The sequence below is a fragment of the Lethenteron reissneri genome, chromosome 67 (assembly GCF_015708825.2).
Source record: "Lethenteron reissneri isolate LAM-NWPU_2019-01 chromosome 67, ASM1570882v1, whole genome shotgun sequence".
NCBI classification, from domain to species: domain Eukaryota; kingdom Metazoa; phylum Chordata; class Hyperoartia; order Petromyzontiformes; family Petromyzontidae; genus Lethenteron; species Lethenteron reissneri.
Genome location: NC_083845.1, coordinates 3,740,450 through 3,758,217, shown reverse-complemented (window position 1 = coordinate 3,758,217; position 17,768 = coordinate 3,740,450). Strand labels below are relative to the sequence as shown.

The 17,768-nt window shown below is 48.1% G+C and overlaps 2 protein-coding genes across 2 annotated transcripts; one reads left to right on the top strand and one right to left on the bottom strand.

Moving 5' to 3' along the window:
- Positions 1-35: 35 nt before the first annotated feature.
- LOC133360221 (zona pellucida sperm-binding protein 4-like) lies at positions 36-9,878 on the bottom strand. Its single transcript, XM_061578854.1, is given in 14 exon segments — positions 36-295; positions 570-663; positions 806-941; positions 1,382-1,571; positions 2,504-2,631; positions 3,040-3,137; positions 3,467-3,645; positions 3,828-3,962; positions 5,487-5,601; positions 7,325-7,446; positions 8,274-8,363; positions 9,224-9,297; positions 9,696-9,770; positions 9,772-9,878. Coding segments are annotated over 14 exon segments (1,803 nt in total).
- Positions 9,879-10,088: 210 nt separating this feature from the next.
- Positions 10,089-16,646, top strand: LOC133360219 (zona pellucida sperm-binding protein 3-like). The gene is made up of 10 exons (XM_061578853.1): positions 10,089-10,143; positions 10,630-10,841; positions 11,273-11,389; positions 11,961-12,060; positions 12,767-12,944; positions 13,926-14,061; positions 14,160-14,254; positions 14,985-15,079; positions 15,489-15,617; positions 16,473-16,646. Exons 1-10 carry the CDS (start codon positions 10,089-10,091, stop codon positions 16,601-16,603), a joined length of 1,248 nt encoding a protein of 415 aa, XP_061434837.1. The 3' UTR covers positions 16,604-16,646.
- The last annotated feature ends 1,122 nt before the right edge of the window (positions 16,647-17,768 follow it).

Sequence of the window (17,768 nt, the reverse complement as noted above, 5' to 3'; positions counted from 1 at the left end):
CAGCAAGACATGCAAGTGCCAGCAATCACAAGTAGTCAATAGCCACTCCCGTCGAGCGCCACAGCCCGGCTCCTGTGCCTCCTGACGGCAATGGCAGCAGACAGGAGAGCAATGACGGTTGTGGCAATGACGAGGAGAAAGGACAGAGTCCCAGCCGAGGCCCACGATGAGGAGGGAGCCTCCAGCAACAGCAGAGCAGCGTCGTTAACAGGAGCGTCTTCAAAGAGCACGGGGCCCTGCAGCGACACCACGTGCTTTCCTACCACGCTGGAAGCGTCAGAGATGGCGTTGCGCTCTGGAACAACAGAAATCGGTTGATGAAAACTTGCCCATACGAAAGGACATCATATGCGGCAGGTCAAGTTCCCCAGAAAATCTAACGAGTAGGTAATTATGGCATGCCACGGGTTGTGAAACCAGTCTGCAAAGGTCACAGCAAATGCACTAAATATAAACGATAACATAGCAACATTAAAACCCCTTTGTCCTCTTGATAAATCGTTACTCTGCGAGGCTTTTCTGGGTAAACAAGCACAATATATTCAATAGGTCGTGGTGGTGCTGCTCACTGTAGCGCCTGGTCTGTCCACACTGCCGATTGCACTCGGTGAGGAAGTTGGGGCTAGAGCTGTCGCACACCACGATAGAGCAGTGCAGGTAAACCTGTGGCAGACAGAATGCATCGCTCCGGTAAGTAAAAGGTTCATGTTTTTAGGTAGTCCTTTTGCCCTCCAGTTGTACACCGTACACGTCATACCTCCATGGTGACCTGGTTTTTAATGAATGAAATAAATCGGGCACTCACGAGGTCACGGGTGGTGCTGCGGTCAGAGTTCATGAAGGCGAAGGCCTGGAGTGCCAGACGCTTGTAGTGAGAAGGCAGTGGCAGGTCAGCAACACCAGGGAAGAACACGCTGCAACAAGGAGACTGCACGGGGCAGCTGCACAGGAAAAAGTGCCGTTTACCCTCAATTCAAAGAAGATTGAATGCACGCATCTTTATTTAAATCTGCACGCAAGGATGAAGGTCAGCTTTAGTCAAGACATGCTCACGACTAGCAAGGCAGCCCAAATGCCAAGATGCAGTGCATCTGTGCAATGCAACCATCACTGCATGTAGTCGGCCTTGTACAAACCGCCAGCTCTGGGAGGCAGAGGGTGGCTGTGTTAACATCCAGAACAACCCAAGGATGGTACTGCAATCTTGCTTAGACGCCAGTACTTGATAGTTACCAATACACGAACCGTTGTCATTGCAAGGGGACGCAATTAGCACAACTCTGCTTACATGGGAGGAAGAAAGAGACAACCAAGGCCTCAAACCAGGCTGCCTCTGCAGGCCCTGCTGTGGCAGAGAGAGCACTACCCCGCCCAGCCTCACCCATCCACCACAAGCTTCCACTGCGTGGGGTCGGTGGCATCTGTCGTAGGCGTGGCCCAGCAGTCCTTCAGGAAGAGCACCAGCGTGGGGTCAGAGCGGTGCAGCAGTGACGCCTGCACGTAGAGCGGCGTTCCCAGAAGCGTTACCAGCGGGTACTGCCAGGGCTGGTACGGCGTGGTGTAGGAGTTGTCTGGCAGCGTTCAGACATGGTTCACAAGGCATGTGGATTAGTGGTGTAAAGGACCTGTTTAGAGCACATTGGACAAGGCAAAGCACAAAACCCCTAAAACGTGCGCATTACTTTTGAATTGAACTAGTGCACATCAACATGTTCCTGGCATAAAAATCTTGGTTCATATTTTATTTGTATTTTTAGAATAAAATTCTGTGACCCTCACCTACATACAACGGCATCTCTAAATGTCTGTAGATGTTGTAAGGGGGCACCATTTCACACGGAGGGACGGGAATCGGGTGATAGTTGGCCAAGTTCTAGTCCCATTTTTAGCCAATTGGTAACCAATGAAGCTATTGATAACAATTCGTTCAAGCAATTGTGATCTGACAAATGAGGCTAAGAAAGCCAGTCCGATTTTCCTGTAAACAATGCCCTCAATGAGACCGTTTTGATTGATAGGGACATTGTCATCCCGTTCAATGTCGGCCCCACACCAACATGGTTTCAAGCTAATAGCTGCTAGATTCAAAACCTCAGCAGAAATTAGCATTTGAAGTTACACGTCGTACCATGGAGAATGTGCAAGTCGTTCTAGTTCCCTTATGGCTAATTATGAACTATGTTGGCAGGTTCACAACACTGGCAGCACCACCTAGCACGTCATCCATTTGTTGCAGGGGTTTGCAGTTCAAGTCCAGCAGCCATGAAGATTAATGCTGCAGATGCATTCAAAAATCGCATGCAGCCTGCAATCAGTGGCAATTAAACCAGTGTTGAAGCTCCTAGCCGAGCAATGGCTAAAATAATCATGACTTTCAGCTGGCTTCGAGTCAGAGCTAATACAGACCCAAGTCTTCCTTGGGTAGAGCGACATCACAACCCGTGTTCAAGGTGGCATTTGTCCATTCAGAGCTGCACAGGGTGTCGGAGAGAGGAGTACTCACCAGTGAAGACCTGGAGCAGCAGGGAGAGAGGCCCAGTGGCCGTGGCTGGAGGTGGCGGTGGCAGAGTGCTCACCTGCACTCCAAGCTGCAGGTCTCCACTTCCAAGGAAGCGGCATTGAAGAACCATCCTGGTAAAACAGCCACCAGCCAAAAGGCATGCACAATGCCCTCACGGCAGCAAGAGATTGCAGGAGCGACACAGCGGACCGATAGGGTGTTTTTGCAGATGTACCAGTGAAGGGACCCCCACCTTGGTTAATACCGTGTTTACATTAGCCATAAACCATATTTCTACTACTTTAAGATGTTAAAGATCCTGTGACGAGGAAAAGTCGCCCTTGTGCGTCGAATGTCCCAATTTAATAATTAAATCGTTGAATATGGAAGCATAGCTTGGTCACGGTTCTGCTGGCATATGCTGCAAATATTTAATGTCGAAGGGACAGTGGCCATTGATGGGGGTGGGTCTCCTCTGCAAGACTCATTCTTGACCCTCATGAGCACAGCACTTGCAGAGGGGTGGTGGCAGTGCTTACTTGTATGTGGATGACTTGGTGATGGCGACGCTTCCATCAACGCAGAGCTCCCGCTCGGAGACCAACAGCAACTCGTACACGAGCTCCTGCCCACTCCACTGGACACACCACAAAGTAGTTCACACAAAACAATAATGCCATTGAACCATCAAGTAGAAGAATGATAAGTGGTACTGGCCAGGAGTCGAAATTGCTCACAATTAGCTACAAATTATATTAGAATCCCCCTAATTTCTGCTTTGGCACTGGATTCATTTGAAACTCAATCATAAAGTGACACTGTTATTCTTTATCAACTCGTGCATGATTGTGCTCTGCACATCAAGGAGTTGTGCATCGTGAAGGGTCCCGATGCAGCACTTCAACAAGGTCAAACAACAACCATCAGGATGGGGGCAGGGCAAAGCAGAGTCCAGGAGCCCATTACCTGCACAGTGGCACCACACGCTGCCATGGGTACGTCAAAGACTGCAAGGTCTGCAGACACTAGCACGGGGCTGCACTGCGCACTGCTACCGCCAGTCAGGTGCACGGTGCTCAGGTCCAGCGGCGGAGACGTTAGGTTCCGAGACACGGGCACCACAAAGCGCCCATCTGTGGTGCACACTGGGTGGAGCATGGCGGGAGGGTATAGTGAATCACGAAAGATGCCCCATGTAGCCTGTGGTGATGGAACAAATTCAGGGAACCAGCACAGCAGGATGCTACTGTGCCAACATAGAACCTCAAAGCAAGAGCCTAGTTTAGGTAGTGAATGATGGAACCTCTGTTTTGAGTCCGCTACGTACCAGCTTCACTGTAGAAGCAGCGGCGTAGAGTGGGGTCGTAGCAGCAGCCACTTTGTGCACAGACGTCCGCGCTCGGGACACTCTGCACAGAGTTGCATGGGAAGTTCCTGCTCTGACCAGAGCACGTGGCGATCTCTAACAGCAGCAAGAGCACAGCAGGTCATCGTACAAAACCCCACACGTACTTAAAATAAAACGGCATCGTTCGAGCCGTGTGTCATGTATGTTAAGGAGTTACTTGGCACATGCCCAAATCACCCGGGCAATGCACGCAATCTCAGAAGCGGAGCAAGGTTGAGTGTACAGCAAAGATGGGCAAACACGTTGCTCACTGGCTGTAAAAGGCTCTGGCAGTGCAGCACAATTTGTTGCATTGAAGGTTAGTGTCACTCATCCGCGGCCAACAAGGAGCAGCGTGAAGCATGTTCAAATTAACCCTCACGACTAGGGGTCGGCACGGTTTGGCTCAAACCACCCAACCGCGGTTTGAACCGAACCAAATCGGTTTGGTTTGGCTCTGTTTAAACTGGTTCGGTTTGGGGCTACGAAAACCGACTCGGTTTGGCTCGGACAGGGTGGAACCGGCTCAAACTAGTTTGGTTGGTTGTAAAGGCCGAGTACAGCAATATCAAGGACATGATGACGGACATTCTCAACCAGCGCTACCCAGCGTTGACGACGGACGCGGCGCCGAAGACTGCGCCGCGTGGCGGCATTAACATCCTCTTTGACATGGTCTACGCGCCCAACGCTCACGACGGCGCCGCCTCCGAGGTCGACCGCTTCCTGCTTGAGCCGACTCAGGACCTGAGCATGGACGTCGTCGAGTGGTGGAAGCTGTACGGCGGCAAGTACCCGCGCCTGCGACGCGTGGCCCTCGACTATTTGCCTATCCCGGCGTCGTCCGTGCCCTCCGAGGGAGCAAACTCGGCCGCCAAGCGCTCCTTTCTCGACCGACCAAACCTGCACAAGTGCACGTTCAAGGCCGAGATGTGTGTGCGCTCGTGGGCGCGGATGTTGCCTAGTGTTGGGGTTTCACTGCCATTGAACTACCACTCTGCGTTCAAGGACATTGGGCGTGCCAAGCTTGAGGAGATGGCTGTGGACGACATCGTCGTCCAGTACTTGCTAGTGAATCTCAATATGAAGAAAGCCTGCGTAGAAATTAGCGATTAATACACTTGATATTTGTATTGAATGCGAATATTGTTTGCCGCGCATCTTTTCGGTTCAAGCCAACTCAAGAGGTTTGGTTTAGCTTGGTTTGGTTCAGTCGTCGCTGGTTTGGTTTCGTTTGGTTTGCTCAATTTGAAACCAGTTTGAGTCGGTTCAAACCGTGCCGACCCCTACTCACGACCCAGGGCAGCACCAACCAGCAGTGCATTAGGAAAACGCGTTTATATGGTGCAACTATTGCAATCAGCCATTGGGGGAAGTGCATCGGAAAAGGATTCAAACTGCAAGTTTGTCCAATAAAAGCCAAGGGCATGAAACGCATCTGCAGGAAATGCAAGCGCATTATTGCAAAAGCACCAGGAGAGATGATCTAGGTCGAAACAAAAAGGCAGCTGTTGACCCAGCAGACCCATTCTATAGCACCAAGTCACAGGTAGTGCAGTCTGTGGGTCCGATTAGCAGAGTCAAATCAATGGTACTCACCTCCAGCCCTCGCCGATCTTAGGTTCTCAGGGCAGTCGATGGTGAAAGCCCAGACGAGTCCATTCAGCCCCTGCCGCATCTCCTGCAGCTCCACCTGGATCTTCCTCCTGCCGTCCTGGTGAAATCAGCAGCCTTCAACATCGGACTCGGGGCCAGTGCTCCAGGAAGTCTAAATCTAATCAGCAGATTTAGTGCATTCGACATTGTTGGGCGAGGCCAGGTTAATGACAAGTAAAACTGTCAAATGGGAATCCCGCCACCACCTACCACCCAAATTAAGGCATGTAGACCGCACGTGGGGGGGGGGGGGGGGTTACATTCCTGGGTCCGAAATCACTTTCCTAGGTTAACCCTTGTTATTGTACAAACGGATGCTGCGCAGCTCCGTGTGTAATACAGTTTTCATATTCAGCTTGCCACAAAACCGCCATTACTCTTCCCACACACATAGCACTCACAAATTACCACCCTTCACAAGACTTTCATGTCTTCTGCAAGCAACCTCAAGTAGTGAATATTTCTGGCACAAAGCTCGTATATTGGTTAGGTCTGCCACTTACATTTTGCTGTTGTAGATCATACACGTCCAAGTAAGCCCCGTGTGCAATATTTTCTTACATCTACGTTGGTCTCTTAGAGGCCAGCTTGGATAGTGACCTTCTGTAGCAATATAGTGCCGTTGATTCTATACCAAGCATGAAACTGCTCCGATTCCCTTCTTTGCATTGAATAGTATCGCGAATGCTGCATCCATTAGCAGGCGTGAAATACATCAACTGAAAGCTTGTTTTGCCGTGTATTTTGTGTGATGTAAACACCAGTTAACCGTTCACACATTGCCTCTATTAAGGTGACCACTTGGGTGACATGGACGTCTAGATGGCAAATCCTTTACCGTTAAGCACCGGAAGAGAACATTTATGCTAGAGATAAGATGGAGACTACAGACAAAAAAGCAATGTAATGAGGCAAGGCCATGGGGCAAGAAAGGATACTTAGGATTGGTTTAAAGAGGAATGTAGCGACATGGCATACTACAATGAACAAGAGCACAAATGGCAAGTGCAAACCAAGGTAAATCTGATAAGACAAAGATGGCAAGATCTTGATAAGACATATGGAATGAGCATTGCATCGATTGTCCAGGGATACCAGTCAAGAAAAAGAGCTGCTGTATAAACTAGAATTAAAGTCGCTACCACCGAGAGATGATCGAAATAACATAGGAATAAATAGAAAAAAGCAATGCAAACCATCGTTAAACAAATTCCAGAGTGGACGGCAAGAGCTAAATAAGTATAACCCGTAAAAACAAAGTTTTTCACTAGAAATCCTTTATATGCGTGGCGGCTAGAGTTCTCTCGTCCTCTGGCTTGAGATGGCTGCAATCTATGGGTCAGATGATTGTCTGCCAGTATTAAGAAATTGGTAATTACATATTTAATTAGTTTTCCCTAAACAGTGTAAAATTTAGGAAAAAAATTCAAAAATTGTCACACACAACGAGTCTGTGTGGAAAATGTCAGCTCGATTGGATCACGGGAAGTGGGTTAAAAAACGACCCAAAGATTTGCACGGTCCTAAGCAAGCAAGCACGCGAACAATATAAAGGATTTAAAAATCTTGGAAGGAACTTAAAAATAAATGCACGAGCTAAGCAAACGTGGAGGAGAAAATACCAGAGTAGACAAAATCAAATTAGATTCTGGCCAGACAACATCCGTGGGCACGTGATGGCCGATCGGTTATGAATTGCGAAACATCAATTTCGCAACTACCACAGCAGTCCCAGCGGGTACTAGCATCGACGCAAGTCACAACGGTCTCCTCGTGTTCACCTCCACGCGCACGTGGCAGGCATCACCAGCAGCGGTGAAGTGGAGTGCAGCACCGTCCCTCGCGATGGAGAAGCCACAGTCCCCCTGCGCAGACTCCACATCCACGGCCTCATTCCGCACCGCTGGAGACATCAAAAACAAAGTAAAAAAAAACCTGCATTTGGATGGATTACGCACCACAAGTTCATGTGGGCAGCGTGACTGCAAGGAGAACAAAAAAGTATGGTGTCAGTGTGTACACGAATAGGAAATCTCCACAGTACCAGGAACGTCTCTAGGACACAGGATCCTCAATACACTATTGGAATTACGGTACTCCCAAACCTGCACAACGACCTCGTCTAATAGTTGCTAGTAAATACGGCTGCGTGTCGGATTTAGCGACAAGATCTCCCAAGTCGTCAACGGAGGACTCGTGGGAAATGCAGACAATGCGACGAGAGAACCAAAGTCTGACATGAGTCACCAGGTTCAGTTTACAACGGAAGTCACGACCTTGCATGAAATGTTCCAACGAATGGGAGAGCCCATCGTGCAGGCAATCAAGAGGTGGTATTGATTAAGGGATCCAACCGTCTAGTAAAACACACGCAGTTATCCTATGGAAGAATAAAATTTGATTATCGTCATCTGCTGTATTAGACTAGTGGAAATGAACCCTGACGCCAATACAGTATCATGCTTTGAATCCCAGATAAATTTTTCCATCGTTCATGCGAATTACATTCCACACAGTGTTAACCAAAAAAAACCTAAAATCGACACCGAATAAGAGAAATTGAGAGGTTAGAGCACATCGAAAGCGAAGCAGTTGGGACCAAACTGGCCAGAGATTCTCATCCTCGAATCAATTTGATAGCATCTATGAGAAGCGTCATATATTCAAGCATACAATGGATCAATATGTCAATTATGTCATCGCGATTTAAGTGAAAGCTCGTGGACTCACTCCGTACAAAGACACGGTAGTCACTGTGGGAGGGGCTGCTCCATCCCACAGAAAAACCCAGGGTCGAGGAGATGCATTGCTTCAGCAGACCTGAGGGAGGCAGTTCAGAAGTTGAGACGTCAACATCAACTACACCTTATGGAGCAATTAAAAAACAGCCCGCGACGGTTGCTGGGAGGGCGCACATCAGTCCCTTCACTTTTCTGTGCACACAAGTATGCAAGGTGTTGTGTGTTGTTCTTATTTGGCGCAAATTCAAAAGGCACGTGCACAACTGGACAGTATGAACCTCACACCAGGGATTGTCAGCCTGCAGTTTCGAAGCCGCTGGTTGAAACATGATATTTTGGTAGTAGACCCCTGCAATAGACTCTTGAAATTGTAGTAGAAAGTTGCCAAGGTAGAGCCTGATATGCAAATTATCAACGCGAGTGCACAGTTTCGTTGTTACTATAATGGAAAGGAACAAGGTCATGATGATTCAGCACGCGAGTGGTATGTATAGTCGTGCACAGTCAAATGTTGTACAATTTCCTATTTTAAGTAAAGTTGCAAGGGCCGTCCCAATCCGTCACCAGCCATACTTTTCGAAAGCGTTATTATCGTAAGGAACGTGCAAGGGAGAGTTAATGTCCCCGAACGCCCCCTTTTCCATGCGCTGGAGGATTATTAATTATCCACGTGCCGGCCTATGCCCAGCGGCAGCCATCACGTCGCGTCACGTGACCGCTCCAACGGCAGGCGCACAACAAATTCACCCCCCCCCCCCCTCCACCTCGTCCAGGCAGCGCTCTTGTTGGCATCTCGTGTCGCCGTTAACGCTTTTCCAGTTCACCGAGACGCCGCCATTATAGTCTCGTGCAATGGCGGTGTCCATACACACGATAGCGGTATTGAGAGAATGCGCGAGGTGGTTGTCATGTGGCGACAGCAGCAGCAGCGCCCCCTACCGCTCGGCTCCCCCAGCGTCCGCGGTCCCAGCGACTGTCGAAGCCTCGCGTGGACGGAGCCCAGGCAGAGGAAGCTGCGGGGAGCATGAGACACGTGACCGCCAAGACGAGAAAACGCAGGGGGAGGAGAGGGAGGCAAACACCGCACCCCCCCCCCCACCCCCAAAAAAATAATTGGCCCTGTAGCGATTTTAGGAAGGGCCTATTCAAGGTCAGCACGGCGCACGAAGGAGTTGGTGTTAACAGCGCCACGCAAAGCCACCTCTGGAACCCCTACCACCCACAACGGGGCAAGCGAGACATTTCAGGACCGCATTTCCACGTTTTTATCTCAATGCATTTCTCCATGCAGGCCAGTTACCCAAAGCGATATGGAAACGCCCTCTCTTACAAACGTACACAAGACTTCATTATCCAGAGCTGTTGAGGAACATCCCTAAACACCACTCAGCACGCCCCTCCGCCTCCTCACCTGGTCAGGAGCAGAACTCGCAGAGCCGCCATTGCAAAACAAATCATCGCCTGCGTCGCTTTCCTTCGGCCATGGACCCCTTTTATATGGAGAGCCCTCAGCGATCCCGATCCAGATTGGATCAGTTCCACCCACGCATTGTCTAATCAGCGAGATTTTATCAGAGCAGATCGAGTCACTCATTGTCTCATCAGTAGAGGTTTGCTCGTTCTCGGCGCACGTGCATGGATAGGATCTGCACCGCAAATCACGCGGCAGGTACGCAGGAGGAGTTAATTGGCTCATTACTGAAACTGAATGAGGCCGCGCGCAGATAAAAGCCCCGAGTCGGGACAGTAGCTGCGTTGGTTCTGCTGGTGCCGTGCTAAGTCTCGGTTTTTTGTTGTCCTTGCGATGGAGATCACGAGGGCTTTGTTGTCGGTCTTAGGGTTGTTATGTATTGACTATGGTGAGTGGAGTTTGGTCGAAAGATTATTTTACAAACGTGTTTATTTGTCGTGTAATGTAACTGCCGTGTTTACTAATGTGAACACCATAATATACACGTACTAACGATGGGTTTGGTAGTGTGGCGTGGTGATTAATTCACCGTTCTATTTACCTGAACACGAATTTGCGTCCTGGTAATGTTAACATTGGCGAAATGTGGCTAGACCTGGGGCTTTGCCCTAATTCAGCCCGTACTGATCTGTATGGTCAAACTGACGACCGCAATGTGCGAGACTTGATCTAGTAGTGGATTGCCAAAACGTATTCTTGACCTGTCGTGACGCGTGTATACATTTATTGAGGTGCTACTGGGGAATTCGAACTCTTGTATTAGCAGCTCCGTGTGGATGATTGACTCGAGGCTCTGAGACTTTCTACGGCTTCACTGACCACCTGTGTCACTGTTGGGGTAACTCTCGCGTCTCGTCCCGTGCGGCACCGCCAGCTGCAGTGGCCACCGCTGCCACGGTGAGTGTGGTGTGTGACGAGGCGACGCTCACGCTGACCGTAAGCAGGGACCTGTTCGGCACGGGTCACCTGGCCCAGGCGGGTGACCTGTCCCTGGGAGTACCAGCCTGCCCCGTCACTGGGAGCGACGCCCTTGCTGGGACGGTGACCTTCCTCTACGCACTGGAAAGCTGTGGCAGCAGCCTCCAGGTAACTGGCTGCTAATGCTGCTGTAACATAATCTGCGCAATCCAACTGCTTTATGTTTTTGCCGAGTATAGGTGCAGAAGAATTACAATTCCGCATTCGAGTCAAGCCAGACTTGTTCAATAACAGCGGGGTGTATCGCTTTGAAATCCCCTTGGTATTTGTAGATCGGTCATTGCATTATTATGTTAAAGTCCGTTCTGGTTGACCAGTCGTACATTAGAGCGTTTTTATTCTTCCATAATACATTGGGAATCTGCATTTGACATGGTGTGTGTGGGTGTTTTTTTATGGGTGACATGAGCTAGGTGAATTATTTAAACCAAGGAACGGCTGCATTTGGTCTTTCACCAAGGTGTTTGAGCTTTTTTTAAAATTATTATTCTGCTAGTATTGCAATAGGTAATAAACCCCACGTCTTCCTCCCTTCTTAGATGAGTGCAGAGCTGCTGTCTTACGAGAACTACCTCTACTACCGCCCCACGTCCAACACGGGCATTATCCGCACAAACTACGTCGCCGTGCCGGTCGTTTGCCGCTATCCCAGGCGAGTTCACCAGCAGTCTCTTGTTGACATTTGCTTAATTTTGAAGTCCAGCTAAACTGTTTACAATTCTACCACTGTCTTTAAAAATTACGTGCCGTTGCGTGTGCTTTAGCTTTGCGAGGCCTGAATTGCAATAAAGCCAATGTCGGCGAGTTAATCCACCGATGGAAAGTCTCCCTGTGCTGTCTGTCGTGGGGGTTTTTAGTGGCAACTTTACTGATGGGTTCACATCAAACGCCTGTCGTGGCCTGCCTCAAACATCCAGCCTTGCAAGTGTCCACGCCTGAAGTGGTGCATGCATTGCATACTGCGTGAACCACTGTTCCCTTGATTATTCTCCATTCCCCCACGTCTTCTACTTACTCTTATTTGGTCCTCGTCGGATAAAAGTCTTGCAAGTTGCGATGTTAAATATACTCTGAAAATATGGTTCTGTATCTCTTCGCTTGTCTATTCGTTGTAAGATGTTAACGACATTGCAATAATAATATGGTCACAAATTGGTGCAGTTGAGCATCACCCACCTTTGCTCTTTGTAGAGAATGTGTGCCTGATCTCTTCCTGACTGCAGGAAGGGTAACGTGTCCAGCAATGCTATCAAACCCACATGGATCCCCTTCAGCAGCGCCAAGGTTATGCAACAGCAGCTGAGCTTCACGCTGAGGCTCATGACCGGTCAGTTTTGATGTGAGGACGTTGATTGCCTATTATGCACATGGCTACTACCAGGATGGCAATTTAGACCTATAAACCCTTCAAGATGTGTGCTTGGTATTGAAGAATAGGCCAGATATATGCCCGAGGTCCCTAAACTTTATCTGAGGTTGAAGAATAGATTTACTCCTTTTTTTCTGGCACCAAAACTGTGGTGTTTAGATGTTAAAACAACAAACTGAGAACTTTTTTTTACAAGGAATCGTGTCTACATTAACCATTAATTGTGGTCAGAATGCAAACAAAACAACTGATAATATATGCATTGTCTTTGAAACTGATTGGTCCACACCAGACGGCTTTCTGTCGAGACGAAAGACTCTGCCAGAAAGAAAGCTGTCTCTGGTTTCCACCAAATGAGTTTCAAAGATGATGCATATATTATCAGTTTTTTATTTGCATTCTGACCACAAATTTTGTGGTTAATGCAGACATGATTCATTTGTAAAACGTTTAAGTTTGCTGTTTTAACATCTTAACACCTGTTGCCAGAAAAAAGGGAAACCTATTCTCATTTTGGTACTGGCAAAGGAGGTCCCATGATTTATCTTGGTTTCTTCCACAAGCAGCGGCGTGAGCAAGCACTTTCCTGGCTGCGCTTTTAGTCTGCACTCGGCCTTGGCAATTGTGTTTTTAAAGTTGTCTAATTGTGTTTTCTTTTATGAAGACGACTGGAGTGTGGCGCGACCTTCCACCGTATACCAGCTGGGCCAGACTTTGCATGTCGAGGCGAGCGTGCAGACACTGAACCACGTTCCACTCCGGATCTTCGTGGTCAGCTGCTTTGCAACCCCGGTTCCGGACAGGAACTCTCCCCTCAGCTACCAGATAATTTCTAACTCTGGGTGAGATTTCTCTCTTAATCCCACCTAATTAATGTTTATGCTCCTTGTCTTAAAGGTGGCATTCCACTGCTTGAGTATATAACACAGCCTGACCTTGGAATGGCGCTGAATCTTGCTCTGATGGTTAAGCCTGACCAGGTGTATGGTTGATGATTTTACTGGTAGGAACGAAGTGGACCAGACCACCAATAGAATGTGTCCGTCCGACTGTCCGTGTATCAACATCGCCCCCTACTGCAAACACTTGGCATGACCCTGTCCGACAAGATGGCCGCCCGCTCCCCCTGCGATCTGTGAATTAAACAAGATGGCCGTCGCTTCCGGCGCATCACGGCAAAACTTTAAACTTCGCTTCAAAATGACTTTACTGAAACGCAGCACGTTTAAAAAAAATTACTTTTCTGTAACGCAGCACGTTTTTTAACACAGAATGGAAACATTTATTAACAGAGACGAGATACATTTAATCGCCTTATTTGTGCACAAAGTATGGCGCGAGGCCTAGTGCGGCAGGCTTCGCGAGGCCTAGTGGTGGTGGTGGTGTGGTGGTGGGGGGTGGTGAGGGCTGGTGGGAGGGGTGGTGTTGGGGGGGTCTTTAAATCTCACAGCGTTTCTTGTCAAAACAAACACTTTTAATTAATGTTACACTAGAATACAGTATTTTCTTTAACTCCTCTATACCCGGTCGCTATCGCTGTACCGGTACTAAGTATTATTCCTACCAGCCCACCCCGCAGGGTCCTGTTTATCATGTGGTGTCTGTCGGTACATTACTGATGAGAGATGTGGTCAATGTGCGTCATTGGTGACTGATTTGGTTTGCGAGTGGGAGGGGCCCCTTGCCCCTTAAGAGGTGGGGCTTGGCGCACCCTCTGTGCCGTATTATACAGTGGAAGAGGAGTACTACATCTCCTAGCGCTGGCTTTCTGCTGGCCTGCCCTATGTAAAGTCACGTGTCGTACATCTACGGTGCCTGTGCAGGTGTCTGGTGGATGGCAAAGTCTCGTATGATGCTCACCTTACTTCTGGCTTCCTGCTCCGGCAAAGTGACAACGTCCTTCGCTTCTTCATAGATTCCTTCCGCTTCCTTGCGACGTTGACCAACAATGGCGATCAGGTGATCTACTGTCATGCAGGCTTCTACAGAAACCACCTTTTTAGCCACGTGGTAGGCAGTGTGGTTGAGTAATAACCATCTTCCTCTTCTCGGTCCAGGTTTTCGTCTTCTGCCAGTTGAAGGTTGCAGATGTTGCTACATCTCCTACGGCTGCCAATAAAGCTTGCACCTACAGCCCCTCGGCTGCATACAGGTTGGTCTGCTTCCTTGCATTGCCCAGCAATTTGTTTTTCAGTGTCTTCCATCCAATAGCTCAATCCATGCCTTGCATGTGGGCTACATATTATTGCATGCCTGTGTGCTTAACTAATATCCCTGAGACCTGACTTTGGTTTCTAGCTGCAACTGGTATTAAAACATTTCCTGTGCAGTCTCACGGGTCTTCTCTTGTTTAGATGTATTCAGGTGATTATTAGTCATAGCCTGCACTTGTCTTGAGTTTAGGAACAAGTGTAGCAGCCTGCAAACGACGTCTGTCATTCGTTTGAGCTCCTTTTGAAAAATCTCAGCCTCGTAGCCAGAGTTCGTCGGGAGCATTAACCGAGCCTCGCCTTCGTAGATTTTTTTTTTGTCCTCGAGCTGATCACCCAGGGCTGGTGTGTAACAACATTGGAAGTGGTCCTGGTCACAGACTTTCCCTTCATGCTACAAATACTTTCAGTACTTTCCTATAAGGCTCTGACTCTACAGGTCGGGTGCCGTCATACAGTTAAACACAACTACGTCCAGAATTGTATTCCTGGCCACTGCTCCCATCGAGTGGTAGTGTCGCTATCGGTCTGGTCGACCGTGGTGCTGGCCAAATGGTACACCACTGTACGCTGCTTGCCCTGAACGGGTGCTCAATCGGCACTTTTCTTAAATGTAAACGGATACGAGTGAGCATTGCCTGTAACTACAGACGACGTTTGTGTGCAATGCAGGTGGGTCTCTGCTGATGGCTCGGACTCGGTGTGCAGCTGCTGCGAGTCCACGTGCCCCAGTGGAAGAAGGCGCAGGGACGTGGCAGCAGTGACTGGTGAGTACAACCGTTGTAATCAACCATTTAGTCTTGTACAGAAGACCCTTGAATATCAAGGGAGTTACGGTCTTGGAAAGTGTCAGAAATCCCAAACTGCGACATTCACTATGTAAGCCTTGCCTAAATAATGGTGTTAGGTATGTGGCAATCAGGAATGGAGGCATCGCGATTGAAATAAGTAATGTGCCAAGTAAACTAAATGGAAATAATTTCGATTTAAAGCTTTTGTGACTGCAGGGATTCATATTCTTGGTTTTTTTCGGTAAAGTCACGTAGAAGGGAAATAAAAAAATTAAACACTAAAATTCTCATGACGTTTGGATTGCAACACAAGCAATCATCATCAGTTATGTATGGGCTTAAGCCTAGACCTTCGCCACATTACTAATGTGGTCCTCTCACTCAGGACCGTCGTATGCGGTGGAAGATGTGATGCTGGGCCCCATCGTGATTGCCAAGCCCTTCTCAGATGGTGCCCAGCCAAGCAGCCCTGCAAAACAGCAGCAGCCACGGGTTTCTACATCTGCATCCAAAGGTAAAGCTACCAGATTCTTTCATGGCACATTTTTTCCAGTCTCAGTTAAAAGCTGTTTCTCATACTTTGATACTGGGAAAAAGGTCCCATGATGTATCTGCTCACCCAGGGATATAAATGCTCTGATGCATGGATTGTCGTTGCACTGTTTGCCTTTTGGCGTTTTCTGGTTTGACTCGGACTAGCCCATAAAGAAGGTTGTCTTTGGTGTAGACCAATCCGTTTCAAAGATGATACCAATATAAAAGGAGCATGTTCACCAAAAGTGCGTGCGGTTAATGCAGACTTAATTTAAAACCAGGCCATCTATGAGGCAATGACGCTTTAAGGTTGACCTCTCATGGATTGGCACTCTGTAATACTTAATCACTATACGGAACTTTTTGCAATTTGGGGAGGAAGCAATTTGTTTTTCGAAGTCTGCTTTCTTGCTCCTTTGAAAGGGCCTATGACATCCAACTACAACCCCCTTCCCCAATAACAAGTTGAAAAGGTACAAAACACGGATATTACAGCAGTGCCCTAAAAGGTATGACCAACAAATATTGCCATGATCCTCAAATGTGCTTTGGTCGTCCGATGTAAATGTTTAAGATCTCTATTTGTTTAACATACCTAATATGATATTTGTGATTGTTTTTTAATAACATACGATGTGTGACGTGCTGAACTAAAGCCATCCACCAGTGTAAAATGCAAACCTTAGTGAGTGACAAATTTGAACAGTACGCCTTTCACACCTTGACCAAATAGTCGGATAGGTCAAATACCCCCACAACCTCCAGAATGTGGAAACCCTAGCTTTACGGCTCTGCAGTTACCCACCAGCCCTTTCTCTCAATTGTTGTTTTACAGGTGCTGCTCCCGTCCTCGGTCTGGGAGTGGCTGCGCTGGTGATGGCTGTCGCAGCAAGCGCCACGGTGGCTTTGTTTGTTTCGAAGAGGCGTCACACGACTCCTTCAAAGGGATTGGAAACGAGCTTCTGATCTTCAGTTGCTTTGCTTAAGTTGTGATAAATAAAACTGGTGCATTACTTCTTGTCTTGTGGGGTCTTTGCTTGGCGTTTCGAGCACTTTGTGTAACTACACCATAGCCCAGTTCATGAGGGTGAGCATGGAAACAATTGTGGTCTCCAATTCATGCGTGCCAGGACTAGTAGGATGTACCTAATAATAATAATGGCAAATGTTTTTTCTTTAAACCTTCCCAATTGTCCAAACTGGCAGTCATTGTTGTCCATGTGCAATGGAGCAGTTGAACAATTTCTAGTAAGAAATCCATTCCTATGTCACTTTAATCTTCCATAAAAATGGCCGCAGAAGTTTTTAACCGTGGCAGTAATTGGGCATTGTTGGTACATTACAAAGACGGATAATGTGCAACACCCGTGCAAAAAATAGGAGAATTTAATACTGTACTTAAGCCGGTTGGAGTTTTACATGTGGAAATTTGTTTCCAGAGTGCCCACAGCCTTAAATCAAAATATTACCGGTCGGAACAGCAGTTCCACACTGCCCACCAGGGTTTGATCTGTCTTGCATCGTCACGCCCTCGATTTGTATTTCATAGAGTGCTTCGGGAGGGCTCGGCACCACGTGACGCGCCGCCCAACGCAGCTTGCGCCGCGTGAAACTGATCGCACGAATGCTCTGTCCAACCAAACTCCTACCTGCCCACTCCGAAGGAACGTGTTTAGTCATCCTCGGGATGGGAGCTCAAACGCCCTGTCCATTGGATGCATGTCAAAGTTACAACAACTAACAATACAAGCTATGGGAGTGCATAGTATCTTGAAGGTACATAAATTACACTATACAAAGTATATACGTTCAAATAGCATGAATACACCAATTCCCATGCTTGGGCAAGTTGGTCCCAGACCTGAGTTTTGTGGTTGTGCAAGGTGGAGTTGTTGAACTGGGGGTGCGGGCTAAAGTTATGCAGCGTTTGTGGTACCTAGCTTTACAACCGTTGCATTGGATAGACTTTGCATTGACGTTCTTGCCACAGAGGAAAAACGGGCCTGGATTCAATTCAAAGTACCCAGCAATTATCAAACGCCAGCTCCAGTATACTGGGAGGCCTGGGCTGGCTGGCAAAATAACAGGAAAGTGCGAGGGGGTGATGTTGCCATTTGCAAGTGCTTTCATA